The 19,807-nt window shown below is 37.2% G+C and overlaps 3 protein-coding genes across 6 annotated transcripts in view; all 3 read right to left on the reverse strand.

Annotated features, from left to right (window-relative positions):
• LOC127448468 (MIT domain-containing protein 1-like) overlaps nucleotides 1-19,807 on the reverse strand; it is a 202,494-nt gene that overhangs the window by 85,478 nt on the left and 97,209 nt on the right. The window lies entirely within an intron of this gene.
• On the reverse strand, nucleotides 2-2,246 carry LOC127448469 (cytochrome c oxidase assembly factor 5-like). 2 transcript variants are annotated; one of them, XM_051711009.1, is made up of 3 exons: nucleotides 2,020-2,246; nucleotides 710-793; nucleotides 2-479 (listed from the first exon to the last, which is right to left on the reverse strand). In XM_051711009.1, exons 1-3 carry the CDS (start codon nucleotides 2,119-2,121, stop codon nucleotides 438-440), a joined length of 228 nt encoding a protein of 75 aa, XP_051566969.1. In that variant the 5' UTR covers nucleotides 2,122-2,246; the 3' UTR covers nucleotides 2-437. The 2 variants fall into 2 exon arrangements, with proteins under 2 accessions (XP_051566969.1, XP_051566968.1); XM_051711008.1 differs by having other exon boundaries at nucleotides 681-793.
• The window catches only part of LOC127448459 (alpha-1,3-mannosyl-glycoprotein 4-beta-N-acetylglucosaminyltransferase A-like), a 77,827-nt gene continuing 61,369 nt past the window's right edge, over nucleotides 3,350-19,807 (reverse strand). For 2 of the 3 annotated variants that reach the window (XM_051710994.1, XM_051710993.1), the window contains exons 9-16: nucleotides 16,239-16,353; nucleotides 15,467-15,597; nucleotides 14,332-14,439; nucleotides 13,778-13,971; nucleotides 8,938-9,016; nucleotides 8,410-8,470; nucleotides 6,405-6,517; nucleotides 3,350-6,027 (exon numbers count right to left, since the gene is read on the reverse strand). In XM_051710994.1, the coding sequence (XP_051566954.1) occupies nucleotides 6,001-6,027; nucleotides 6,405-6,517; nucleotides 8,410-8,470; nucleotides 8,938-9,016; nucleotides 13,778-13,971; nucleotides 14,332-14,439; nucleotides 15,467-15,597; nucleotides 16,239-16,353 (828 nt within the window). In that variant the 3' untranslated portion in view covers nucleotides 3,350-6,000. The remainder of the gene's footprint in view (nucleotides 6,028-6,404; nucleotides 6,518-8,409; nucleotides 8,471-8,937; nucleotides 9,017-13,777; nucleotides 13,972-14,331; nucleotides 14,440-15,466; nucleotides 15,598-16,238; nucleotides 16,354-19,807) is intronic. The other variant, XR_007898529.1, reaches the window with a different exon arrangement.

The following is a 19,807-nucleotide window of genomic DNA, read 5'->3' on the forward strand; positions in this document are numbered from 1 at the left end:
ATCATGTCTATAATTACATTTTATTACTATACTTTTATAAACATCTTTATACACAGTCCAGGCATCTTTAATGAAGTGCTTTAACAGTCAATCTGTTTAAGAGTAGTCTTACAGTAGTTAAGTACATCTTAAGCTTTTTTTGATAAATAAACCCTCAAACTAATAATGTTGTGATTATTGTTCTTTTTTTTTTTTTTTTTTTCTTTTTTGGTTCCAGTGATTGGAAGAGACATTTTTCAGAATTGAAAATACAGTTATTTTACATTTATTATACATCTTGTTCCCAAATGGCCATCAGGAGTCTGGCAAGTGCAATTGTATTGTAGAGCACAAATTCGCTTAAAAAGCTTGGTATTTATAAGTCGAGAGCTTTCATTCTTGTCTTGGCACCTCATGATGTTTAGATTCTTCACAAAAAAACACATGGTGGCTGTTAATCAGTATGCCTTTCTGCCTCTGAATCGAGATCGGGTGTCCAGCTATTTGAAAGGAAAAGGAAAGGGATTTTGTTTAAAGACGTCTTATTTGACTGTTAGAAAGTGTATTTGGCTGTAGTTTAGTAGTAAAACTGAACTGTTGAAATTGGACTAAAGTTACAAGTCCACAGTAGTTGACAACCCTTACCAAAAAGGCACTTGATGTGGCAGTGCCATGATACAGTGATGGTATTCAAGTCTTACATTTGTAATGTATCAGCAGATGTACTGACCATAGATCTCTTGCACTCAAAGAAAGCCACCTGCAAGCCTTTACAATGTCCTTCCTTCAGACACTCACTGGGCTTCTTGCCTTCCTGTGAAAACATAACAGGTCAGCAAATGCTTAATACTTGAACCTTTTAACTGCACTAAAGTGCTTTAGTCACTTGTAAAGGGAGGAAAAGACAATTATGGTTTACTGTCTGCAATTGAGTCTTAGATATTTTGTGGGGGCTTTAGCTTCTGTATGGAAATCAACTCATTTGGGTCATTCCCGTTATGCACGGCCTTAATAAATCTATGTATCTACATAAGGATATACCAGACCTTCAGAAATATGCTCTGGACAGAATTAAATACATTGCTAATACTTTAATTTGTGCAGGTGGTTTCCCACCTAAAATTAAGTCGACTTCATGGAGGATGATGTTCCGGGTTCAATACAAGTTAAGCTCAATCAACAGCATAATGTTGATTACCACACAAATTAATTACAGTGAGGTACTTACAATGGAAGTGAAAGGAGGGCTAATTTATGAACGTTAAAATTATCACTTTTTCAAAAGTATAGCCACGAGACAAACAACGTGTGATAAAAATCCCTTACTAACCTTTTCTGTGTAAAGTTATAGCCAATTTTATAACTTCATTGCCATGACGATGTAATGTCAACAAACCCTAAAACGACTGTAAAAATTACAATTTAAACGACTTTACAGCTCAAATAATACATGAGTTTTAAAAAAGAATTAATGTAAGTGCTTTTATAAAATTATGAGCTTCACATTTCTGACTTTAAACACTCCAAAAATTGGGCCCCATTCACTTCCATTGTAAGTGCCTCACTGTAACCTCGATTTTTGCTTTTTTAAAGAAAAGGAGGGATGAGTCAAAATAAATTTTTGTGGTAATCAACATTATGCCACAAATGCTGTCAATTGAGCTTAACTTGTATTAAACCTGGTATATTCCTTTAAAGGGGTCATGATTGTACATGATTGGCTCTCTGCTCTTGACAAAATCCCATGAAAGTATGTTTTGTTTGGATTGGAGAATAAGGGACATGGCAAAAATAACCACATCCACATCAAGTAGTGAAATTATTTTCACCCATATGACCCATTGTGATAATGTGATAAAATAAATAATATGATATCCATCTTTAAAAATTGTGAATGTAATATTTTATTCAATATATGATATAGGGTGGGGTCATGAAAATATACTGCATAGAAGGAAATTACCCATATGGTGCGCACAACACAGACAAACAGATCAACATTTGAATGAGGTTTGTGGTGATTCATTATGCTAATGTTACCTTCACTACACAGTCATGCTGGAGGAGACAGGCTGTAAAATCCTCCCTAATCCCAGCGCAGGCGCGGCCATCTTCCTCTTTATCCTCGTAATATTTGGGCATTCTGTAGAACTTTCATTCGAGCAGGTTCAAGCGAAGTATGAAGCAAGAAATAAGGCTATAAATGACCAAACCAGCTACAGACAAGTCAAATACGAAATGGTTATGAAAGCGGCCATGTTACCTGTGACGTGCCTGCGGAAGTGGAACTGAACTGCATTGTGGGAAATGTAGTCCGCGCCTGCTGTGTTTCAAAGACCTGATTGAAAATAGTCACACGATACTACCATTCTATGCCGTTGCCAATTATGCATCGGTGTCAATAATACATTATTTTAGTGCTATAAAAGCAGTATGTCTATTTGTATACTGACCAGAAGATGGCGCTTAATTAACGTTATTTTGTTCGCCATCTTTGATTTTTTTTTTTTTGTGACGTGAATGAAAACGAGGCTGTGAGGGATAGACTCACCATCTCCTCAATAGCACAGACACGTATAAAGCTGTATATAACTCCTAGATCCCATCTGATTTTCCATAACTCATGTTGTCTGGAGTTTTATTTTATTTTTTGTCTACTGAATGTTCTTGGAAGGATCATTTTCAATGTTTTGTCCGTGAAACGATCCAAAAACATTTAAAACTGCACTACAGCCCATTGAAGAGAATGTACTATGCAGTGGTCCCAAAAAGTATTCGGACACTTCAGTCAATGGATGACTGATTGGCATTGCATTATATAGGCCTACAAAATATCAAACCAAGTGGCTTTTTAAAATATATTTTAAAGAAAGATAGCACAAGTCCACTATTTAAGCAAAACATTTCACAAAAAGTTTAAATTATCATCATTGTTATCTGGTTGTCAAACGTTACTGAAACACATTTTTATGTGATGATGAAAAACTCCTGTGGTTACTCTTAAATAACTTTTGGTAATCAGTTGATTGATGGTAAGCGCAAAAATGGCTCAGAAAAGTGTAGTTTTGAGGAACTGCATCATTTCCTTTTCATTCAGATGCCACTTCAGGTAACCCACTTGGTTTGATGTTATGTAGGCCTAATGCAATTACATTTATATTTTCAAGTGATGGTGCCACTGTAGGCCTACATGTCAATGGCATTTATTAGAATACTGGAAACAAATCATTTAGGACAGTCCCAAAATAGCATAAATCTTACAAGACATTTCAACACATACCTCGTCAATACTTTTAAAAGTCACTCATACTGTAGTTGAACGGTTAAATAAAATGACAGAAATTAAAGTTATGAATTATGTAGAGACTGGTTTATTTCGGAAGTTTATTCAAATCAATGTCAGAGCTGGAGAAAGACAGATGAAGGCACATGAAATGTAAGCTATAAGGATGGATTTCAAGATGGATAAATGCAGATCCCACCCTGATAGCACACGTTCATCACACAGACGTCTAATTGATGTGTGTTTTTACATCTGGAAGACATATTTTTTAGGTTGTTTGCCCATTTGCAATACATCTATAAGACATTTCCTCTCGGATGTCACTAAGACATTCAGCAGATGCCTTTGAGACGTTTAGTATTTAGAATGTTTGTAAATCTGATCTCTTTAAGATGTTTAGCAGATGCTAATTAGAATGTGAGGCTCTCCAGATGAAAAGATCTAAATCAGACATCTCAGAGATGTACGTGTGCTATCTGGGCAGATAAACCCGGATTCGTCCAGGAAAAGTGGCCCATGAGAGTTCGTCTAGAGGGCAGCAGAGAACAATCCATCTCTGAGTGTTAAAACAGGTTTGGAAACAAGTCATGAGTATTGATCATTGAGCACAAATCTGACTACAAGGCAGCAATATGACAAAACACTTGTCTGGACTAGTGAAATTCACTGCCCATTCCAGAGAACTCGCGTTACACAACATTAAGGATCAGAATCAGCGCTCTTCACTTATTTTAGTCTCTTCTCTCAGAAGAGACCATAAACTGTAAACAAACTCATGACAGTACACTGGTTGTCTTGTTCAACATAAACTGGTCAAGTTCTACAGTTCACATCCAGCCCAAAGTAGTCACAAAAATAGGGAGAGTATATTGTAACAATAAAGGATGTGTTCTGAAAGTCTCTGCTTGTAGCATAAAGGGTTATACAAAGACACATTTTATCAGGCTGAACGAAAATCATTTTAAAGATATATACAATCACATGAGATGAAAGCACTTTGGAAATTTGTACAGTAGTTACACCTCACTATCAATTCAACTACAAGCTAAATACATTAGAACCACAGTATAACATCCAATCCTGACCAAGCAGCACACCGAATATCAACAGAAAATAATTAGTTGACGTTTCAGTTTAGTTTTCCTATTCAATTTCTGGTTTTCACCATTTTTAATCTATGGTTCTAGTAATATTTTGCTCATCACCAGGCCCACACAGAATCTGTGCCTGCAGAAATCAGTGCAAACTTACGCAAAATTTACCAAGTTCTAAACATCCTTCACACCAGTTTTATTAAATATTTTGATTAAATATTTCGGCCAATTTGATTATGCTTTCAGCTACCAAAAAGAGAGAAGTACTCTCATTTAACACATTTTTATCACATTTGAATTCACCCCACATATTTTTTTCCCAAAATCAGTGCAGCAAATTTGAATTGGACAAAAAGGTCTTTAGATTACATCTGGGCCTACACAAGACTCGCTAATCTAAAGGTATAGCATCAAATATAGAATCAAAAACATTTTCTTACTGACAAGATGAAAGCAGAGTTTTTTGTTTTTTTTTAATGAACAATGTCCAAGCTCAACGAACAACTGGAAACATGAAATATTCTGAATATGAAATATGGACATGCCATGCTCTATCAGTCAAATCAAGCATATAACAAAAGTTCTATTGTATGATCCAAGGCAGTCCTTTTCCAGGCCCCTTAGGAGTGCTGGATATTAAGGCACAGAGGTGGGCGGCCCTGCACCCTTCAGAACTACAGAAAGAACAAACATGAACCAGTTTCTTCACTTGACTTTGAGCCACAATCACTCAAAAGCAATAAATTCTCTGCCACATCATACATTTCTGCTGAAAATAAAATAAAAGCATTTACCTCTTGTACAAATTAAAAATTTATTTCAAATAAATTACTTCACCTTCATAGATCATCATAATAATAATAATAGTAACAACAGCAAAATAAACCTTCGAACTGAAAGTCATTATTGATTGGTTGACGATAAACTGACACAAAGGAAGAAAAGCCACTCTTGTGGACTAGGTATAGGTCTACGATATGCATTCTGTTTTTAGAAATAGGTTTCAAGATTTTGACAAAGCAGTCAATAAAAAATAAACCAGTTTTTAACAGAGTGCCAACATCAACATCCCTAAAAAAATCATTTAAGAAAACAAAAGCTTCCAACATTTCTGTCGTCCCATTCCATCTCTCAGCTGAAATCTAGCCGTGGTTGTCTGACCTAGGGTCCGAGGTCATTTATAGTCCATGACGGCAGTGTGGAACATCATTTTTTTCTCCAGCACTGGTTCAGCCTTGAATCCTACAAATCAGTCCTTCGTGACAGCAATGATTGCAATTCTTCGTGACACAAGTTCAGTGTCTTGAAACATTCCTTCACAAAGTGTCTTTTTTTCTGTACAGTAGTAGTCACATTCACGCAGCAGAATTCAGGGAATGGTCAAATAAAATATTAATAAAAAACTAATCTGAGTCTAAAGACTCAAAAAAGGAAAATGTAGGCAAGCAGAAGAGAAAAAGAGACACAGGAAGAGTAAAGTTTAAGATGAAAATAAAACAAGTTGGTTTCTTTAAGGGAAATTGTGATTGGCTCCTTCCATGCACTCTGACAGTCACTGTCACTCTAGAACCGCTGTAGACGCGAGCAGCACTTCTCAACTTAGATGACCAACGAGGGCCTTAACTAGTGGGGACTTGCAGGTCGTTATCCAGGTATCCTCTTGATATGGATCTGAAGAGAAATCAAAACAATCAAAGATCTCTGGAGGAACTCTATGGACTTCAGTCAGGTTAGATGGCACAAATCAAGACAGTACAGACCACTGAATGGACTGTACTTCTATCCCTCAAAGCCTCCTTTTCATTCCGTGACTTAAGTCCATAAAATGAGATATGCACAAACAAAAATGAGAAATCAAAAAATGTCCTATTAACATGGAAGAGATGTGATTTATTGTTTAACACCTTAATGGCATCACACCTACTTTGGATACAGTGTCAGATATATAAAGATATTCAGTAACTGTATTATTTATCAAAGTTATCCATGATAAAGAAAAAAAAATGTATGAGTATCTGATTAGTCAAAGCCAAAGACAGTAAGCAGACCTCGCTTATAATTGCCCACACAGCAGAGTCCTTCTGGACAGTCAGGCGTACAGCCACCACAGGGTTAAAGGCAGGGTCAACCGTCCCCTCTGCTAATCCTTTCTCAAACTGAGCTAAAGAGAGAAAGAGAGAGAATATAATATAAACAAAATATTCAATATAAAAAATATTGTGGGCTCCTAAAATTAGTTTAAGCTCAATTTGCATAACAAATGTGATGTTTGTGGAGAATGCTTATAGTTATTTTAGTCGAGCAGCTGTATTGGGTAGAGGTGTGCTACCCAACACAAACTCCACAGAACCCAACAAACCTCTGGTTTTCTGCCCTGGTTCGGGTACATTTTTTAAGTATAACTTCGGATTTGGTTCAGGTTTGTAATTAATGTAAAATAAATAATTACGGTTCTTATTACTATTATATACTGTATCTTATATACTATACTATAATTTATATATAGAGTAAATATATATATATATATATATAATATATATATATCTTACTCAGGACCATATCATTTTTAGAAACTGTCAAGTTAAAAAGATCTTCAGTTTTTAAAAACGAGACACCCACAATGTTTTATTCATTGTGCTGCTTTAAAACTGCGTATATTTCCTGTTACAACACGGTTAAGTTTCATACAATGTAGGCCTGGGTATCTCAGCGAGTACTGACGCTGACAACCACACCTGGAGATGCGAGTTTGAATCCAGGGCGTGCTGAGTGACTCCAGCCAGGTCTCCTAAGCAACCAAATTGGCCCGGTTGCTAGGGAGGGTAGAGTCATATGGGGTAACCTCCTCATGGTCGCTATAATGTGGTTCTTGCTCTCGGTGGGGCGCGTGGTGAGTTGTACGTGGATGCCGCGGAGAATAGCGTGGGCCTCCACACACGCTACGTCTCCACGGTAATGCACTCAAGAAGCCTCGTGATAAGATGCGCGGATTGACGTCTCAGATGCGGAGACAACTAAGATTCGTCCCCCGCCACCCGGATTGAGGCGAGTCACTACGCCACCACGAGGACTTTGAGCGCATTGGGAATTGGGCATTCCAAACTGGGGAGAAAAGTTTAATATAATGTTTAAGTAAAATACAGCCTACTGCAACAAATTTATTTGCTTGGAGAAGAAATTATGAAGACAGCAAGTGATTTCAGGTTGGGTTCTGGCTTAAAATTTGACAGTACCGGTCAGGTCGAGTGGGGTCGCCTGTACCCGGTCTCAGGTATGGGAGAACTTAATGCCCTTGCAGATTAGTGACCGTTCACATTAAAGGCCTATGTGCATCCATCTGTGCCCTTTTTAAATTTTCTATGTAAACATGAGTTAGACATCTTTGACCACTATGACACGTCTCGCTGTTCTCGTGCAGGAGCACCACATTTTTAGAAGCTGTGTCAGGCTGAAAAGAACATCAATCTTTAAAAGAGTGTCTGAAGAGACCCACGCTCATATATATTCATTGCACTGCGTCTAGTTTTGATTTAGTGCAAGAAATGTCTGAACAGCCCCTTAACAGCTTTGTATGCATATTCTCAACAAGATCAATCACTGAATGTTGATGTCATGCATACCACTGCATGAAGTCTTGTGCATGCATATGCATATCCACATTTTTTAACTGGGAAACAAATCGAAAGGAAAACAAATATGGACAGATATTTTCTTTTCAAACCGACAAAATGTAAAACTCTTGTTTTAGAGCAATATTTGATTGACAAATAAGTAGGCGGTCCTTAACAGTTATCCGAGACACATTAGGGTTTATTCAACAAATGTAATGTGTTCATTTGACCACCTCCAAATGTGGCTTAAATAAACCATTCACAAAAATGTTTGGACCCCATTTACACCCGTTTTTAGTGCTGTCCACTTACGATTAGATCACTCAAAGATGTTTACACCACATCTAAACCAGCCTTGTTTGAAAAACTGAAAGGACAGCATAACAGTCATTTACTTCATGTGCAAACTGCTGACTTGAGCATGCATGTAATAATAACTCACCAATTTTATAAAACCGATCCTCTGTTCGTTTGTATTTCTCTTTGGTCTTCAATTCAGCATCCTTAAAGAGATTAAATTCTCATTTAGATGCAGTTAAAGTGCCTGTGTGCAAGAAACTAGCAATGTACTAACGTTATACGCCATTTTGGGAGCAATGCTTGTAAACTATGATAAAATTACAAGTAAAACCAAGCTCACAAACCCAGTTACACAAACTCAGATGCATTAACAGTCTCATTTAAGGAAAGACTTCAAGAACAAACATCAAAGCCCATTTGAAGGTTCTGTAAGCTCCGTATCACAGCAGGGTGGCAGTAGTCTGCCTCATTACCATGGTAGGTTCAACCTGCTATTGACTAAAATTAGCCCTGGTGGCAGCACACACAAGAGACCTACACCAGATTCCTGTCAACCTGCGGTTAGACTCTGACAAAGCTGTCACCCCAGGGCTTGTTTGAACATTTAGAAGAAAAAAAGAAAAAAAAAAACCTTCTATAAATCTAATTGAGAGTGTGCTCTTTTTTTTACCGAGAAAGGCAGGACCTCGACAGTAGTGTTCTCGATTTTGTCTCCAGGGTGCTCCTGGTTCCCACTGCGAAACAGGAACCTGCCAATCAAAGGCTAATTGTTAATGAATCTTCATGTACAGACACAAACTCATGAATATTCGTGAACAGGCATGTACACACATTTTCAGGACATGGACAAGAACTTACAAAGACAGACTCTATCATGGACAGCAGGGCCTGAACACACACACACACACACACACACACAATCATACACAAACATACACAAACATACACACAGATAAGGAGTCTCTAAATAGGCCCCTACTTGAGCTGCTAATTAAATCCAGTCACACATAAGTAAATTAAGACTACATCTTGTTAGCACTGTTTATACTCAGACGAACACTTGGAACAGGTCATGTCTGTGCCAGACAAAGAAAATTAATGGCCGCAAGCTCTTTTAAAAAGCATGACTGTCTGTCTGCCTCCATGTGTCTACTTCTGCAAGTCAATTCAGTCTCATTGTCTCTCAGGACCCGTTTACACCTGGCATAACATCCATGTCAAGTGATCCGATCAGTAGTAGTCAGGCGAGACATGGGTCACAAATGTGTCTTATGTAACAGCTTGTGTTTGAATTTCGAAGCAAGGGTCTCTGATTTAGTGACTACAAACATCCCTCAATATTGTCATTGTGTTGTTACTTCATATGAATACAAGTTTAGCTCAATCGACACCATTTGTGGCATAATGTTGATTACAAAAATTAATTTCGATTCATCCCTCCTTTTCTTAAAAAAAAAAAAAAAAGAAAAACAATCGTGGTTACAGTGAGGCACTTACAATGGAAGTGAATGGGGCCAATTTTTGGAGGGTTTAAAGTCAGAAATGTGAAACTTATCATTTTTAAAAAAAATCACACATTAATTCTTCTGTTATAACTCATGTATTTTGTAAAGCTTTAAAGTTGTTTAAATTGTCATTTTTACAGTCGTTTTAGGGTTTGTTGGCATTACATCGTCATGGCAAATGTGTGGTCAAATTGGCTATAACTTTACACAGAAAAGGTTAGCAAGTAATTTTATCACACTAAAATCATGTCAATGTGCGTATTGTTGATGTCTTGTAGCTATACTTCTGAAAAAGTTAGTATTTTAACCAGGGACTAAAAACTAAATGTTTTTCATTTCGGTTCATTCTGAGCAAAAACTCGATTTAAAATTCTATGTTTTGTTCCGGTTCCTTTCCAAAAGGTTACCAGTTATAACTAAAAAGAATGGTTAATGATGTTCTTTTTAAAATGACAGTACTCTGCACTAAGGGGTGGGTAAAATACCAGTTGCAGTGTTGCCAGATCTTGCAAGATAAACAAGCAACATGGTGTGGAAAAACAAGCCCAAAATAAGCCACTTGCCTCTTCAAATTAGGCAAATTATTTTTTCCTGTGTGGTGGATTTATCGGCATAGAAATCACAACAAGCAGTTAATTAACAGTTACAATTTTAATTACAGATCTGCTTCTCAATCAAAACACCGGCAGCATCAAATCTGTAATAATGCATCATATCTAACAATAATTCAGTGAAGACTTGGAAACAACTGAGGAATATACTTTTTACCTCTAATAATTTCCTTTTATCTGGATTAGCCGTGCATGTATACAGTATGATGTAATTATACACAGTTGTTAAAAAGATCTTCATTCACAGAATGGGCAATTAGGCAAAGAAATGTGTGATGCAGCAATTTCCTTCAGGATCAAAGTTTCATTTTTTCAGGCAACATACTGTGATAAACCCTGTGGCCTTTGGTTTCATTATAAAATTATCAGAACAAAATTAACCAGTTATAACCAGTTACCTAGCATTTAAAAATAAAGTTTTGGTCCCCATCCACTTTCATTGTAAGTGCCTCACTGTAACCCAGATTTTTGCTTTTTTCTAAAGAAGGGGGAGGGGCAAGTCAAAATAAATGTTTATGGTAATCAACATTATGCCACAAATGCTGTCGATTGAGCTTAACTTGTATCGAACCCGGAATATTCCTAAATAGCTGTCATGCTGTTGCTTCCAAATATACTTCCAAATTTTTAGCACACCGCAAACGTGACGTTTCGAGAACAATTGTTATTGAAGTCGAGTGCTATTAGCTGAACTTAAGCTTGCTTACACAACAAATGTGTCACATGTTTCTGACTACCTCTGAATACTGTTTAAGAGATTGGATCACAAAAGGTTATATACACTGTTTACACCTATATTTAGAGCTGACCACTAGTGGTCAGATCAGCCAAGACGGGCCTCATCCTTAAAAAAAAAAAAAAAAATGTGTATCTGCTCAACTTTTTTTTTTCTCTCTAGACATTTTTGGTTGCAGCTTCTTAATTGAGCAGATTCTCGTGAGCCACCTTTCCTGCCCTGTGAGGACAGCGAGACATGGAGAAGTGTGAATGATTTCTCCTGAGCTCTCTGAGTGAGTGTGAATATCACTTTTAGAAGTAGGTGAAGAAAGAAATCATTTGAACGGGCATTTAACTAAGGTAGCGGCTGTATGTGTGCAGTGCTAAACAAATAAGGATTTTTTTCCCCTACCGTCGTTCAGATTTGTACTTGCCCTACCGATATTTTCATTGGTACCGAGGCCGAATTGTGCTATTTTGTCAAAACATGTTTGTGTTAAAAGTAGGTCTGTCGATTTAACATGTTAATTCAGTGTGATTAGTTTTTATAAAAAATAACGCATTAAAGGAATTAACACAATTAAGCATGTCCCCAGACCAATGGAGCAATTAAAGCTTGAAGTACCATCTGTTTTCAGCAGGGGGCAGTAAGTGAAACTCCAGCTGTATAGTCAATGCGCAGTTATACAGACAACAAACCACAATCAGACTTGCCTGACACTAGCGACGGCACAAGATGAGAACGTTGCATTCAAACACAGCTGGACGGAGCGCAATTTTGCGTTTAAACTTAAAAAATGCTGTGTTTATGAAACGACGCAACCAAAGTGATACGCTCCAAAATTGTCCGTCTGATGCAGGTGTACATTGACGCATTCTTAGAAAAGCCCTTATAATAAATCTATCTTGGACAGATTGATAAATTCAATTGCAAAATGGATTGCTGTGGACCGTAGGCCAATGATAGGCTTGCACAGTGGCGTCATGCACATTCAGACCAGTCATGCCAATTCAGATGTTCCTCTTAAGATTTTTGAGCCAAGACGATTATGAATGGATTATTTAAAAGTCCAAAAACTTATTTGTACCTTCGATAATTAAATTAAATGATTATTGCATGTAAAAACGAATGTCTGTGGCAGAAATGTGTCTAAATTTTGTCAGTCCAAGTCCAATCGAATCACGTTTCGTTACTGAGCTGTTCAGTTCGTGGTCCACAAACCCAGAAGAGAACCTCGGATTTTTAGTAAACATTACTACACGATGCGTGGACATTTTTGTTCTACAACATTTATTACACAATTTAATACCGCAAATGTGAATTTTGAAGCCGAATTGAATTAAATACTTCACACAAAAAAAAAAAAAAAAAAAAAATAATCACATGGCGGCTTCAAAATTCACGTTTGAGGTATGAAAGTCTGTAATATATGTTGCAGAACAAAATGTCCACGTATTGTGCAGTAATGTTTACCACAGATCTTATTTTACTCATAAATCTAAAACTCCCATTATAAAACCCCACTGGAAAATCCATGGCGAAATAGACTTCCAGGTTCATCTACAAATTGACATCACGTCTGAACAGCTCTATGGCGTCCCGTGGATGCTCACCAGGAAGGTCGAGCACCAAGGAAAAGTGTGGTTATTTGGTGAATTAATTGCATTAATTCAGTGCAGTTAACGTTTGCCAACTATGTCTGATCTCTGTGGAACAGTCAGTAAGTTTTTCTATAATCTAATATAGATTTTGTTTTTGTTTGATTGGTCGCTGTTCATTTTCTTTGGTGCTGAAGTGCATTTGACAGGTTTTGCCACATCTTTATACTCTTTTCATTTTTGTAGAAATAAGCAGCTTATTATATTATTTCAGGGTGAACAGTTTACTTTTAAGTCATTATAAAAACTTCGGTTTTATATGGTTCGTCGGTAGCCACAGGTTCCATATTTTCAATGGGAGAAAGGCAGCGGGCGGCTGAACGGCTGAACTGAATGGAGGTGGTGGTACTTGTCAAACTCGTTTATGAGACATCGGACACTTTGTCTTGCATGATTGCTTACTTAATAATTTTATATTTTTTGCAGCTGCTACGTATCATTGATTATCTCACAGAGATAACTTTAATCAGCCGGCATTTAGCTTTTATTTATTTTCATAAAACACACACACAAACATCCTCCTGGCTGTCCTGCCATTTTTACAACGGCGCACCGAAGTTGCATATGAAGTGAAAAGGAGTGCTTAAACAGATGCTTTAATGCTGCAAATGTATTTACAGAGAAATAGTAATCACGGTAAACAAAGTATCTTGAATGTTGAAGTATCTACTTGGTACAATGTTATTAGTGCTGAATCTCGTGCAAAGCAGACAAAAAAAGTAGCTGGGTGACACAACAATGGCATACACATTTGACATATGACATGTTAAAAGAGCCAATCATCTTTTCAATGAAGACATCATGTTTGTTCACTCAAGTACATGCATGTACGTTAGTCGGACCAGTCTAGTGTTTTTTTGCATGACTTGAGCTACAGAAGACCTCATGATTCCATTGTAGTCTGATTTTATTGTTATTTGAACATAATTCAAGTAGATAAACATTATGAATATGACCGCAGATTGATCTGACTTGCCTTAAAGGGACTTTGGCCAAGTAAGAGAAAGTGCCCACTGACCTTTCCATGTTGACGGGTCGGTCAAACTTGAACAGGACATAGTCTCCAGCCATTGGTGTAATGGCCCAGAAGAAGTCCTCGCCCATGTAGGTCTTCTCAAGTGTGTGGCCTTGATACACTTTAAGAGAGGTGGACGCCTCAGCCGGTGGGTTCACGTGAATCTTATGCAGTAGAGGTTTCAGGAAGTCTTTATCCTGACGGAGTAGAAGAGACAGGAAGACTTTAGCCAACAGGAAGTGCAGCAGATGGCCTGCACTGACTTTTCGCCATAATACTCAAAAACAGCAAACTAGATAATGGAAAAGGTCAGCTGTTCACGAAAAAGAAAAACTTAGGCACAAGAAAACAGGATACCAGGGTAAGATGAGATGTCAGAAGATAACAGGAGGTCCAAATAGGTATAAAAAAATAAATACAAAAAGAGCAAGAAACTTTAGGGGATTTTTAAGAGCAACAGGAAGAGATTTGCCAGCTCTATGCAATGCCATTAAAAGCAGAGACAACGATTAATTGGAAAGCTGACAAAAATATAACACTGCTGAAATAAGAGTTACCGTGAGTTTCTGGATTTTTCCAGCCAGGGAGGAATGCAGCCCAACATGCTGGAATAAGGAGGGCCTGAAACGAATGCGCAGACTAGACTTCTGTCTCTCACAGTGTTTCTAGAGAGAAAAAGCAATTAGTAGATGAGTTATAATGTGAAAATGTAAGATTTCAGTTATATTACATTAGCAAGAGTGCTGATGTTCACTTGTATAAGAGGAACAGAATTAAAGGTGAAGTGTGTAACTTTTTTTACATTCGTAAAAATGTGTGGGTTTACCTCACCCAAAAGTATAAACACTGAGCCTCCCAGGCACTATCAAAACATTGATGTTTATATTTTGAGCACCCCGCTCAGCTCCACCCATCCCCTTCTATCTAAACCTACAGGGTGAGTTTGGGGCGTGGCTACTTGTAGTAAACTGTTCAACCGGGAGATTATGAACATCAGTGGCAGACGTGTTACAGAGGAAATGAAACTTAGCTTCGCCAAAATTCGAAGACTTACTAAAAGATAGACGGAGAACGGAGTAAAACCAGAGAGAACATTTACAAGATGGGGGACTTTAAAGGAATTTTTGGGGTTTGATTCTTGCCATGTTGCTTCTCGACAGGTAAGCTACACTCTGGTATTGCCACACAAGTTAGCTCGTTACTGTCAAGCTTCAGATAAACTCATAAGATACTCGGAATACATACCGTTACGCTTACTGGTTACCAGGAACTATCTACTTCTTGTGCTAGATCCCCGCACACCAGCTGCTGTTCAATCCGCCAATGTTATCGGACAAGCCGATTCCTCTGCAGCGCTTTCTGTCTGGTGTGTTTGTTATAGTGGTCTTGTTTATTGCGATGTTAAATATTTATTACCTTTTATTTAGTATGGCCTATTTGTTCAAAGCGAATCAGAGTGCGGAAGGGCGTGATGAGTCTGAGGGGTGTTGGCAAAGGTTGTTTGAAAACACTTTATTTTTGTAATTCCGTTTGGTGCCACTAGTAGTGCAGAAATTACACACTTCAACTTTAACTTGTTTATAGAGTAAAAGTTAGAAATAAGAAAGACAGAGATAGAATGTGCAAGTGTTGTCGTTGGACAGAGAGAAATTAGCAAAACAAGCCTCTCAGCTGGCCTGAGTATTAACTTACGGCATCTTTCTCTGGGTTGCAAACTTTGACCCAGAGTATGTGATCCAGCAGCCAATCTATGGGCTTCTCCTTATAAAACATGAAGATGAACTCCACAATAAGATTTAGATCTGGGGCTTGGAACATCTTACCTGAAATCATAAAATGATCACAGACTGTCAAGCTCCAAAAAAGACAACAATAAAAAAAGCACAATGAAAGTGCAATAAATGTACTATAAAATTAGCCTATACAATTCATGTGTTATATTCCAAGTGTTTTGGAGCCATAAGTTGAAGTTACTTCCTCCATAGTTCTCAAATCTCATTTGCACCTCTGAATATTCAAACTTGACGTATTTACAACATACGTCAACATGTGTGAGAACCAATGTCATGTGGTGTCACTGACCTCAAACCTGTTGCGATGCGTCGTCTTGACGTGCCGAGATTGAATATGCACATTTGAGAATGAGATTTATGAGCTACAGCTGATGACTTGCAGCTTTTGTCCTTTTGGGCAATTATAGCCCTTGGTCGCTGTCTGCACTGACTGCTCTCATTTTGTGAAAAGCAGCAGTATGATTATTCCTCAAAACATCTATTTTTTGTTTGTTTTTTGCTACATATAAGAAAAAAAAATCATCTGGCATAGGAGGGTTTTGGGGGGTGAGTAAATGAAGGAATTTTGATTTCTTTAATACATTTGAAAGTGATGCAAGTCATAAAAATGCTGCAACTATTTTTAGAACCTAGCATAATAATTATACATGCTAAAAATTAAGGAAACACACCAATGAAGCCCAGCTGTGAAAACTCAAGGATCATCCAGTCTTCAGTGGCGAGTTGAAGGGCAAAGTTTTTCATGGTGGCAAAATAGTTGGGCTTGGCAACGATGTCGTCTTCTAACTGGAAGCAGAACCAGAAACAGAGATGACTCACACAGAACTGCTCATTAACCAGATATACTTACTGACACAAGCAGCACTTTCTAAGAATATCACCTCTAACTAACAATCAACCTTGAAAAATTGCACTTCACACACACACACACACACACACACACACACACACACACACACACACATACACACACACGGATGCTGCAGCCACTAATATAAGCACACACAAACTAAGTTAATGCATGTTGTCCTCTACCTTTGTGTAACTCGAGTTACAAAATACATGAAAGCAATACCTTTCCCCTTCCTAAGAGAGCACAGCATGTATAGAAAGCACAAAGTCGTGGAGACACAAGAGAAATGTATTGGCATGCACAGAGAAAATCAAAACAAAGAAATGAATGAAAACAACATATTCAGTACAGCTCAACAGATAAACACTCAAGCACGTGAGAATAAGGAAGACATGAAGATGAAATGACATAAATTAACATTTATATGGGATGATGTTCTCTTTTTTTCTTGGGATAATGAGGAAATAGCAGGCAAGAAAGACAAACATACCCTAACTAAATAAATAAATTAAATAAAACACTAAAGTCACATCCACACTAATTGCCTAATGTCATCATTTTCCAAAGTATGAGGTAATCAAGAGCATTTTTTTCGGTAGAGGGCGAATTTCTAAATGTGGGCCGACTTTCCCCCTTAATAACAATGGTCGCAACGCCCCTGCTTTACATGAATGTGAGAAACAAATAAGAGGTGTTATGTTTTTGTTTTTTAAAATCTGAACTGATCATGTGCAGTTACCCTTACGGTACCTAATTCTTTCCCATGATCATATTCCCAGCAGTAAAACTATCACCAACCCATCAGTTGTATTAGGGAGGCCAGCAGGAGGTGCTCACCCTACTGTCAGTGTGGTAGTGATTGGAATGCTATACTGTAAAAAGGCACAGTTTTTCAGATGAGACATTAAACCGAAGTCCTGACTATCTGTAGTCATTAAAAATCACAGGGGATTTCTCGCAAAGAGTAGGGGTGTAACTAAGTTTGCTAAAATGGCTATATTTGCCCATTGGCCCTTATCAATCATGGCTTCCTAATAATCCCCTATACATATGAATTGGCTACATCACTATACTCTTGTCTCCACCAATAGCTGGTGTATGGTGAGCATTCTGGCACACTATGGCTGCCACCGCATCATCCAGGTGGTTGCTGCACACTGGTATTAGTTGAGGAGATTCACCCAATTCTATGTAAAGTGCTTTGAGTGTCAAGAAAAGAACTATATAAATGTAAGAGATTAATCAAAACAAAAATCCCAAAACCACCACACAGCGTTCCCATGACAACCGGTACAGATCCAAAGTGTATCTTTTGGGTATATCCACATCTTCCTTTAGATACATGAGTTTCCACGGCAACCCTTTAGCAAGGGTACCTGTTGGGGTATTTTATCTAGCTACAGTACATTATTTTCAGTGTGGCATGCTGTCGATTAGCAGAGGTAAGACTTTCAACTCGTCATCATAGTCAACGAATAAATGACTGAATGAATTAATTTACATTTACAGTAATATACTTAAACTGGAAGCATGTCAGGCAAGCAGGTAAACATTCAAAACAGAGGATAATTGCGTATTTTAAAAGTATAGTCATCATAACAATTAAACATTACATGCGTTACATGAAACTAATGAGGTAGAATCGCTCAACAACCTTGTCTGTTCAAAGTTATATCCAAACTCATGTCATGACCAGCTAAAAGGTAAAGGTGGCTAATTTAGCTTGTATCCATATGAAGATATCAGGAAAGGACATAGAAAGGATGTGGTGTATCCATAAAGCATTTAAGATAGCCTCGCAGTTAAAGTAACAAACATTTTTATTTGTGAATTAATTGCAGTGCTTTAGTTACCCAAAAATTAAAACGAGAAAAACGTGTTTTTAAACAATGCAAGTGAACAAGCTTCTCTTATAGTGGTCATGAATGTGCAACTAACATCAAGATTTTCACACAAAAAATAATAATAATACATTTTTTTTTAATTACTTACCAGTACATTTCATGTTGTTTCTCAGTAAAACCTATCGTATGGCTTCAGAAGACTTGGAATATGATGCACAAATCACATTAACTATTTTTATGATAATTTTGGGTGCTTTAAGCTCGTGTGACCCCACGTCCAATTGTGTGGACGTTGTATTTTGGCTTTGCTATATGCAATGCATAATTTAAGTGAATTAAAACCGACTGAATACTTTTCGCAAGACTCTACACTGTCATTTAAGGGTTACATTTCTGGCCCACCACGTCACATGACACAACAGCATGACGTTGATTTCCAGGAAGCGCTCCTACAGGCGCAGCGCCAACAAAAGTGCCTCTGGTAAGAAACTTCATGTTTTTTTTATTGAAACCTATTTGGTTGTAAAGAGTAGCGTCTCTAGTTTCGTTTGATATGCCATTTAAAAAAAATGCATTACTTTTTCACACGTCAGCATGCTGATAAAGATGTCCACATATGTGGAAAATGGGACCTTATTCCCTCAAAAGTAAAAAAAAAAACATCTGTGGGTCATTTCACTTCATTTTAATATAAATTTTGTTATTTTTATTTTGTTATCACTGTACAAAATGATTCCATTCATTAACATTAGTAAATGCATTCCTATATTTACTATGCATTTTCACATTGAGAATAAATGTATTCATGTAGAAGCAGAAAAATGTTGCTTTAAATGGAGTTAGGATGAAAATAAGGTGCATTTCTAACTGTTCTGAGACCAGTGAAGACAGACAGCACACTGGAGATTAAGTCATTCACTAAATAGGGAGCAAGAGAGCATCCTATAGCTTTCTATGCAGCTAAGGGCATTCACTCCTAAAATCCGACCAAAAGTTCAGTTTCAGGCTGCAGATGATGTTTGGACCACTGTTTGGCAGACATGGGACAATGATAATCAGTACAAAGATTCAGAATTTTATAATGCAAAAAATTATTTTAACATGTTTGGCAGTGATTTGATACTGGCCATTAGAGTTTTAATAAGAATTATTAATTGAGCTTTATAGAAAATCAGCTGTTACATCTATAATGTCTTAAAAACATGAAAAACCGGGCGATAAACTATTTGATAAAAAAAAAAAAAAAAACCTTCTATAGCTTGGTATTACTTAAAATTTCACAACTTCGTCCCGCTGTCCACATATGTGGACATCAATTTTTAGGAAAACTATTTGCACTAGATTTTTTTTTTTTTTTGCATGTTTATTAGATGTTACTAGTTACAAATCAAAAAAGGAAATGGAAAATGCATACAGCAGTCACGAAGGGGTCTCAGGAGGTTAAGCTTTAAAGTGAGCATCTATCCACTGCCATTGTATTGAGAATATGGACTGAGATATTCATTATTTAAAATATGATGTAAATGATGTAATTTTTATTTTT

The sequence above is a fragment of the Myxocyprinus asiaticus genome, chromosome 11 (assembly GCF_019703515.2).
Source record: "Myxocyprinus asiaticus isolate MX2 ecotype Aquarium Trade chromosome 11, UBuf_Myxa_2, whole genome shotgun sequence".
Lineage (NCBI taxonomy): Eukaryota > Metazoa > Chordata > Actinopteri > Cypriniformes > Catostomidae > Myxocyprinus > Myxocyprinus asiaticus.